Source organism: Rhinatrema bivittatum, chromosome 1 (genome assembly GCF_901001135.1).
Source record: "Rhinatrema bivittatum chromosome 1, aRhiBiv1.1, whole genome shotgun sequence".
NCBI lineage: Eukaryota > Metazoa > Chordata > Amphibia > Gymnophiona > Rhinatrematidae > Rhinatrema > Rhinatrema bivittatum.
In genome coordinates this window covers 379241104-379251271 of record NC_042615.1, presented here as the reverse complement: position 1 = coordinate 379251271, position 10168 = coordinate 379241104, and the positions used below count along the sequence as shown (strand labels likewise).

Here is a 10168-nt window from a genome sequence, read left to right as displayed (position 1 = left end):
ACAAACAAGTTCTAGTCACGTGAGTGCTGATCATTACATTACTTTTTTTGTCAAGCTTCCAACTGTTTCCATTTCACATCCCTCCAACCATTACCTCAGTGTTAGCCTTGGTAACAGCAATAGATAAGAGCACAGCCAGCCAATAGGAATACATATTCATTCCTAAGTGACCTTTACTGACCTGGGAAGTGTGAACACTTTGTTTCATTTTCTGTTGGTGTTCGTTAGTTTCCAGTTCCATTTCCCATCCCCCCAACCATCACCTCAGTGGTAACCTTGGTAACATCAATAGATAAGAGGGCAGCCAGCCAATAGGAACACATATTCATTCCTAACTGACCTTCAGTGACCTGGAAAGTGTTTATTTGTATCATTTTCAGTTAGTGCGCACTAAATCGAGTTAGTGCGCACTAACAGGGAGTTAGTGCGCACTAACTCCCGTTAGTGCGCACTAACACGATTTAACGATTTTTAACGATAAATCGTTAGAATTTCTATTGTATCGTGTTCTATAACGATTTTAAGACGATATTAACATTATCGGACGATAATTTTAATCGTTAAAAAACGATTCACATCCCTAGTGATGAGCTCTTCTGAATTCGTCTTGCGATGGCTTCCAATTCACTGCACATATCAGAAGCAACAATATCTTTAGAATCCCCATGTTGTAAAACTTTCTCCAATTTCAAGCACTGTTCCAGAATGTCTTTTGATGTACTAAACTGCAAACTGTGAATATTGTAGAGGAAGCCAAATCCAGAACTAATGTCATGCATTTGTGTGAATCTTTCCTCAATTGATTGTATTGCTGCATCAAGGAGTGCAAAATAAAAGTTCACTTTGAAGTTTTGTTCAGCACTCTGAATAGGGTTATCATCGGCTTCATATGTGAACTGCTTCTTTTTTTTCCTAATCCGGACTGGATCTGGTTCAAAGCTTACTGGTATCTCCAACTCCTCAGCAAGTTCACGTGCATCTACCAGTGTTTTTGCAAACCCTTCATCACTCCTGCAGTCTAAAAGAAATTTCTTGGTTCCACTCAGTTGCTCAATGGCATTGTGAATGTCAAATTCCTTCATCTGAAGTTGTTTGCTAGTTATATTGATCTCAAAAAGGATGTTATGCCACACAACAAGAGAAACCACAAACTTGAAGCATGAAATACTTTTTGCAAGAGCTTGTGCCTCTACCCGTGAGGTATTACCAGATGATCCTGTTAGGGTAGTGTTGACAGCAATTTCAGTTAGTGCATCATAGATATCACCTAGTTGATAGCGAAGAGGTTTCAGTGCATGAATTCGACTTTCCCATCTTGTTTCACTCAATGGTTTCACTGTAAGAGCAGGCACATTGCGCATTAGAACTTCCCAACGTCGTGTTGAAGCAGAGAAATACACATAAACATTTTGTACTAGGCTAAAGAAAGCCATTGCTTCCAAGCAACATTTAGCAGCATCACTAACAACCAAATTCAAAGAATGTGCACTGCAAGGAACAAATAAAGCCCGTGGATTAATATCCAAAATTCTTCGTTGTACACCATTTTCTTTCCCTTTCATATTGCTTCCATTATCATAGCCTTGACCACGTAAGTTTTCAATGGGCAATGACATATCTTCTAACTGGCGAAGGACAGTGTCTGCCATTACAGCACCAGTGGTCTCCTGGAGTGGCACAAATCCCAAAAAATGTTCCTTTATGGTTACAGGTTGAGAATTATCAGGGTCTGAAGCAGTGTCCACAAAGCGAAGGATCATGGTCATTTGTTCAACATGGCCTACATCTGGTGTACAATCTAAAATGATTGAAAAGTACTTGGCAGTATGAGCAGATTTCAGGATTTCTTCTTTGATAGCACTGGATAAAAGCTGAATCAGTTCATTTTGTATAACTTTGCCAAGGTAGTGGACATGTGTCTCAGCGTTTCTTATCTTACGAAGATGTTCATCCATAAGTGGATCAAACAAAGCTAGATATTCTACAAATTTCAGGAAGTTTCCATTACCAGGTGTGTGCAATCTATCATGTGTTCCCCGGAAGGCCAGATTTTGCAAACCAAGAACTCTCACCAAAGCAATCAGTCGTTCCAAGATTTGCTGCCAATACTTTTCTTGTTGTTTAATGACACGCAAATTTTCTTCATCAATTGTTTTCATGTTTTTCAATCGCATTTCAAGTTCCTTCCAATTCTGAAAGTTCTCCAAGTGTTCACCACTTCTCTCGTGCAAAGCTAGAATTGCAGATATGTTCTTCCAATCTTTGGAACCTTTCTTAGCAAGAGATGAGGCACCAGGGTTAATGGTAAACAGCATGCAACAAAAGCAAAACACAGAGTCCTCTGACACAGAGTAATGTAGCCACGAACGGGGAATTTCATCTCCATTGCCAAGGCTCCTTTTGTAATGAACTGTTGAAAATTTTCTTTGATTACTATCTTTAGGGAAATGAAATTGCATAACTTGTTCTGGTCCATGTTCCACCAACATTTGTCGCATACGATCATCGCTTTTGGATAGTAAATTGACCCAAGTAGCAGGATCACCGTAGTTCAACTTCATGGATTGTTCTTCTTCACATCCTTTCAAATCTTGATCCTTTTGGACCTCACTTGGTTCGCCTTCCATATTTTTATGTTCTTCAGATTCTACTTCAGATTGTGAAACTGTAGGCAAAACAGTCATCTCTGCTTCAGTCTCAGACAGATCCCTTGAACTACCTTCTTCTTGATGCTGTAGGTGAAAATATTTCAGCAAGGAATCTTCTTGCTTTGCCTGTTCTTTTTTCCTATCAGCCTTCCGTTTGCGATACTGTGCCCCTGACAATTTCTTTCTTTCTGCCATAATGTCACGTGAACTGAAAAATCAAAATTTTGTGTTTCTAGATATTTTTTACTATGATATGCATAATACATTTAAATGCACTGACCAAACATTTAAATCCATGTAAAATAGACACTCCAAACATATGTAGGAAAACTGCCATACCATAAGAGCACTAACTCCCAGGGCTCAAACAGCAAAAATCCTATTTATGAAAAATATTACAATAGGTGCTAGATACATCAATTCACCTTCTACTGGAAAACAGAACAAGTTGGATTGCTCTAGATCCCTACCCAGAAAACAATAGCAAAATACTTCACCTTGGTCATGCATAACACAGACCCTTACCAAATGCAAAATAAGTAACTGCAAATTAGAACTCAAAAACTGAAATGGAAACCACAAGTAGCCAGACTCTGCATGTAGTGCAGTACTGTAGAAACTAACACATTTGACTCCTGAGGGAATTCTGCACAAATGTGCAATGCAAAATTCCCCTTTTACACAGAATTCTAAAATTCTGCACAGAATTTGCAACTGTGTATGGGCAATAGCATAGACTAGAAGTGGAAGGGTGTCGATGGTTGTAGGAAGAAACTGGCTTGGTAAAGTGTGCAGAATTTTGTTATTCCAGGAGTGAAAAATACAAACATAAAAGATGCACATTCCCCAAAGCTGACATATTGCTATCACTAAACAGAAAATGGTGGGACAAAGCACAGACACACACACACACCCTCAAACAGGCTCCCTCTCTCTCTTGCACACACACACATACACCCTCACATACATTCCCTTTCTCTATTGTACATAGGCACTCTCTCTCTCTCTGGCAAACAGGCTCTGCTCTCTCCTTCAGATGCTTCTCCAAAGTTTCCTTCCTGAATCTCAATTACTTCCTCAATCTTTCCCTATTGTCTTCTCCAACCATCTCTTTCTCCCTCCAGGCCCTATCACAGTCCCTGTTCTTTCTCCCCTCAGGACTATTCCTCTTCCTTTTTCTTCCCTCAGGGCTATTCCACCTCCTCCCCACCCCCCCTACCTCCATCTAATGGCCCAACCATTATTGTCCTGAGATCCCCCCTCCCTCCTCAGCAGAAGAACAGGCCAAGCTACTACAGATCCCTACAGAGAAACCACATGCTAAAAGAATGCTTCATCTCAGTCTTTGCATGCAGAACACAAACTCTCACCAAATACAGAATAAAGCCACATAAAGTATAAATAGAAATGCGCAGACAAAAACTAAACTGTAAAATGTATCACGCCAGACTCTATACAGTGCAACAATGGAAAAACAAAAATGTCACCATTCTTCATGAAACAATCAATAAAATCAAGATATATAAATCATGAACCATAATATCATACTAATAAAATAATTTCAAAACAGCTGATGAATAGAATATCCAATAATTAAAGACTCAAGCAAATTTTGAAACCTTTATCAAAACACCAATAAAATATTTCAAACAGAAGACATCACACACTACCCAATAATTAAAATGGTAGTCAATCAAGAAAAATTAATTTTAAAAGCCACATTTACTTACCCTCTCCAGCAGTTCTCCTACTTCTTTCCCTTGCAGGCCACACCAGAAGCAGCAGTAGCTGCTGAAGCTGTCCTCATGGTCCTCTTCCTTAGGGACCACAACCAGTCTCTTCTCTCTCTCTCACTCACACACACACACACACACCAATCACACCCTCAAGACCAGTTTCTGTCTCTCACACACCAATCATCTCCCCAACCAGTATCTCTCTCTCACACACAAGCACACACATACCACCAGTCATCTCCCTGTTCAGTTTCACACATATGTCGCCTCTCTGGCCAGTCTCTCTCAATCACACAATGCTCTCGCTCCCCTTACTTATACGCAGGATTTCAATCACACACACATGCCCTCCTCTCACAGCCACAAGCCAGCCAAAAACACGCTCCATCTCTCTCTCGTACACACGCGACTCACACACGCACCATTCCTTTCTCACACACGCGACACACACACACACACACACGCGCGCCATTCCTTTCTCTCACACACAGAAGCACACTGAAGCGCCATTCCTTTCTCACACACACAGAAGCACACTGAAGCGCCATTCCTTTCTCACACACACAGAAGCACACTGAAGCGCCATTCCTTTCTCACACACACACACACACACACCCATCCACCCAGAAGCGCCATTCCTTTCTCACACACACACACACACACACCCATCCACCCAGAAGCGCCATTCCTTTCACACACACACACACACACTCTGCCGATCTAAGGCCCCCAGCTGAACAGCTGGTCTCCATTGGGGGTTAGCAGCACTGGTGTTGATTTTTTCACCGCCGGCCACGATTTTTTTTTCTTCGGCCCCCGCTGCTTGGTCTCTAGCGGGGGCTGACTAGGCGGCGCCCATCTTCTTTCTTCGGCTCTCGCGGGCTTGGTCTCCCGCGGGGGCTGTCTTGGAGGCGCCGGGCCGGCCCATCTTCTTTTCTTCGGCCTCCGCCGGCCACGATTTTTTTTTCTTCGGCCCCCGCTGCTTGGTCTCTAGCGGGGGCTGACTAGGCGGCGCCCATCTTCTTTCTTCGGCTCTCGCGGGCTTGGTCTCCCACGGGGGCTGTCTGGGAGGCACCGGGCCGGCCCATCTTCTTTTCTTCGGCCTCCGCCGGCCACGATTTTTTTTTCTTCGGCCCCCGCTGCTTGGTCTCTAGCGGGGGCTGACTAGGCGGCGCCCATCTTCTTTCTTCGGCTCTCGCGGGCTTGGTCTCCCGCGGGGGCTGTCTGGGAGGCACCGGGCCGGCCCATCTTCTTTTCTTCGGCCTCCGCCGGCCACGATTTTTTTTTTCTTCGGCCCCCGCTGCTTGGTCTCTAGCGGGGGCTGACTAGGCGGCGCCCATCTTCTTTCTTCGGCTCTCGCGGGCTTGGTCTCCCGCGGGGGCTGTCTGGGAGGGGCAGGGCCGGCCCATCTTCTTTTCTTCGGCCTCCACCGGCCTCAATTTTTATTTCTCCGGCTGGGGCTGGCTGGGTACAGCTATTATTGCTTCAAGGGGGCTGCAAATAAAAATTCGCCACCTACCTTGAATTGGAGGTCACTGGGCTGAATGCAGGCTGCACGCGGTCGAGACCACGTGACCAGCTAGACCGGCCCACCGGGGGAAGCCCGATCCCCCGATAGGTCAATCCGCCCCTGCTGGCTGAGCAATCAGATTGGGTCTTGTTAATTATCATGGCCGGCGCCATGATAATTAATTAAATCTGTCTTTGGGGCGGGCTGCCGGCAGCGGCTCTTTTATTTTTATCGGGGAGGGGCGGCGGCGGCTTAATTCAGCTCTTTTATTTTTACCGGGACAGGCTACGGCTCTCTTAATTTTACCGGGGCAGTGCCGCCCCCGGGAAGCTGGCGCCCTAGGCGACCGCCTAGTTCGCCTAGTGCTTCCGCCGGCCCTGCCTGCTGGACACATTTCAGCTCCCCCCTTTACAGACTTTGAGAAAGGCTGTTTACAGCTAATCCCTTATCTATAGTGGGAAAGGAATGTTTAATTTTATGGCCTTGGGCAGCCTCAACCATTTGGTTACTCAGGCGTGTATCCTAGGATAGAGGGGAGTATGTGGTCTCTTTTTTCTGAACTATTAGAAGAAAGAAAAAAAGACTGAAAGAATGTTTTTTGCCTGGCACACCTTGGCATTAAATAAAAGACTGGAAATGGGCAACGCTTTAATCAAATAGGAAAAACTCCTATATTTTCCATATCCTGATATTAATTATATTGTTTGAACCTTTATCAAGGTTTTTTAAAATAGTGTCTTCAAAGGCTAAAGATAAACATATTGACAGAATTAATACAGTTACTATTAGATCAGAGGATTTTTAGGGTATAAAATGGGAAGCAGACAAAGAAAGAAAAACTGAGACTTTGGTTTTTTCCTTACACGTGGACAGAGAGAGACAAAGAACGGGCTGCTTCAGATATCTGGTAAAGAAAGCATATGAGAACCGTTAATTGCTATTGTTTCTAGATTGGCATATGTATTAGAAATGCATTCATTAATTAAAAGATGTCATTGGTCGATATTTATCTAATTTTAATCTTTTCGGTCACCCTATTAATGGCTTTCACATTGATTGTAGGGTATAGTCTGTTAAAATTAAGGTTGGAACATAGAAATGTTTCTTATAATCTTTTAGAGATGTTAATATTGATATCTTTCTTTATCTGAAATAAAGAAAATATTTTTTACAACAAATTGTTTGGTTTTATTCTAAGTGCATGCTGAGTTGCATAAATTATTGGTCAATAAAGTTCTGGAGTAAAAATGAAAACACATCTCTTTAAATAATAAACTTTTTGTCTATAAGGCAAGAAGGGTAGAAGGGAAAATTTAAGTGTAGGGCTTTCATCCAAGCAGGATTCCCTGGTAATAGCTTTTAATTCTGCTAGTGGTGAACCCCTATACTTCTATCAAACCTTTTCACATGGCACCCCATAGATGGTTAAATTTACTGTTGAATTTTAAAGTGTTGACCAGAGAATATTTGAATTTGGATTTATTTTCCAGTTTTATGATTTTGCCTGTTGAAGGTATTTTTGTTTTAAGTTGTCATGGCTGATCCTTATCGCATATGGGCTTCGCAAGAAGAGGCATTCCGTCAGTGAGTTGAAGCCATTGATATCAGGGAAAATCAGTCCTTTGTTCTTCATTTACAGGTAGATAGTGATTCTTCACCTTGTTTTCACAAGGACGTCTGTCGCCTAAAGGGCCTTACTGCACAAGGAAGATACCAGGGTTTAAATAGCAGGGGTGAAGAGGATTTTATTCCTTTTGCACTGCCTGACTGTCAGATGTCATTTACACTTAGTAAATGTTTATTTGTGGGAAATCCGGTGATTCCGGTTTCTGAAAAGAGGGAGGTTTGGCATTCACTGAGCAGAGACCCCCTCTGGATGCTATTCTGTCATACAATGCACCGCCCGTGGACCAGGTCCTGGCTGGGAAAAAGAATGTTTTTTACAATGGTGTATTTAGCTGCTTTCAGACACTCTGAGACCATTATGGAGTACATTCCATTTCAATAGGGACGCCTGTTGAACTTGGAGCCCGTAGTGAGATTGATTGTAAAGCAGACAGAGTAAGGCGGGCATTGGGGACACTACCAGCTGATGTAAATCTGGTGCCGGAGCATTTGGCGACAAGGCTGCTTGCCCTTGAAGTCGTCACTGGCACGTGTGATACGCGTCCTAGATATTATATTATTTCTACTCTGATGCCACAGAATTTGGTTCCCCCTCCCTCTGCTTGTGACTCATGGGGAAGTTATTATGCATGGACCTATCGTGCTATTTTTGGCAAGCCTTTGATTACAAATCTTGGTGAGGTGTTGCGTCATATTTTGCAGAAATTTGGTATCTCTGCGTCATATTCTCTTGGCATGCTGGTTACAATGGGTAATTTTGACCAAGTTTGGGAGATTTTAAAAGACATAATGCCTGATACCTCTATTCGTATTTATCTTGGTAATCGTTTAAGTTCATTAGCGCCTGCTGAGAGACATGAGCGTTATCCTTTCATAATCCAGCAGGTTTTTGAGGTGGCTGGTCTACCTTTGATCCCTGGTAAGCCGCTTAGACAGGCACAGCCAGGGTCCGACAGGCAAAGGGAGAGAGGCAGAGACGTGCAGAGATCTCAGCCTGAAAAGCCCAACAGAAGGGTGAGTTTTAATTTCAGAAATCCTTCTTCCCATGATAGAAATCAGAGGGAAAATAGGGGGTTTGGGAAATCTAGACAGGATTATACACCCCCCCCCCCCTCCAAGAAATCCCTCTAATACTGGGTGGGTTCCCCGTTATCCTGTAAGGGACAATAGAGGGACCCACCTGCATGGTTTCCAGCTCCTAAGAAACCTCCAGGGGTGTCTGGGGCTGTAGCTAAAGTTGAGCACCCACCCCCTTCTTCACAGAAAAAGCCTGCTAAACATGCCACTCACCATGGTAGTGCTGGCTCCTTGACTCAACCCTCTGTGGGTCCAGAGTAAGGAGCGGGACGAGTTATTTGTGGGTATGATTGATTCTGGAACTTCAATTAATATTTTGACTAGAGAATGGGACACTATTCAGTACTTAAATGAGGATGTTACAATTACTATGTTTGCAGGGAAGCAGTCTCAGGCTCCCTTAGCAAACGTTGAGATATTTTCCCCTTACTTCAAAGGGTCTCACACGATAAAAGTGGCTTGTTTGTTTGATGATGAGGATCCGTTTGCAGTTTATTTCACACAGGCTGATGTGCCTGTCTTGCCATCTATGATGAGGGAGGGCCCATCATTTGGCTTTGAGGCTGTAAAAGCTTCAGTTTCACCTCAGCTCAAGTCCTTAATAGGGGAAGCTGAGCTGGAAAAGAGATTTTCTGAATGGCTTAAGTTAGGGGTTGTTCAGCTTTACCATACACACACAGGTTTGGTGCAAATCCCTAAGCCAATAAAGATTGTTTTAACTAAGCCTTTCAGTCCTCAAAAACAGTATCCTGTACATAAAAAATTCTGGGATGACCTGACCATTATAATTTCTCAGAAGGTTACTCAAGGGGTTTTGATTGAAGAATATTCTTAATTTAATTCCCCTCTCCATCCTGTGCCCAAACCAAATGGGAGTACCCACATGGTCAAAGACTATCAGGTCCTTAATGCCTCTTCTGAGACAGTGGCAGCGCAGACTTTAAATCCTGCTTCTACAATTGATAATTTGCCATGTCCTAGGTGGAAAGCCACCTTGGATTTAGCTAATGGTTTCTGGAGTATTCCTATAAGTTCTTCACTTGTAACTGCTTTTACCTTTAGGGGCAAGCAGTATCAATATACCAGGCTCTCTCAGGGTTTTAAAAATTCCCCTGTGTTGTTTTCAGCTGCCATTGAAGAACTCCTTCAATGACATAACATTGATAATGCCACTCCATATGTTGATGACATATATGTGGCTTCAGACATTCTGCAGGTGCTCTGGAATTCTGTTGTTAAACTGATACAGGTACTGGGTGAGGAAGGCTTTGTAGTAAATTTTGCCAAGGCTAGAATTGGATTTGAGGAAGTTAAGTTTCTGGGATTTTTAATTGGGGTGGCAGGTGCTACACTGGCCCCCACCCTCCAAGAAAAAATTATATCCTTTCCTGAGCCTAAATCAATCCGCCAATTGCAAGTAATAATGGGGAGCCTCAATTTTGCACATAAAACTGTACCTAGTTTTGCCTTATTAGCAGCCCCTTTATATGATTTGCTTAAAGGTGATGCCGTTGTGGCAAGGGATTAGACTACTGTTCATTCTGAGTGTTTGAGGGTGCTATAGGAGGCTG

The 10168-nt window shown here is 43.2% G+C and overlaps 1 protein-coding gene across 1 annotated transcript; it reads right to left on the bottom strand.

Annotated features, from left to right (window-relative positions):
* Nucleotides 1–572: 572 nt before the first annotated feature.
* On the bottom strand, nucleotides 573–2843 carry LOC115096580. Its single transcript, XM_029611377.1, has 2 exons — nucleotides 1544–2843; nucleotides 573–1267 (listed from the first exon to the last, which is right to left on the bottom strand). Exons 1-2 carry the CDS (start codon nucleotides 2841–2843, stop codon nucleotides 573–575), a joined length of 1995 nt encoding a protein of 664 aa, XP_029467237.1.
* Nucleotides 2844–10168: the final 7325 nt, after the last annotated feature.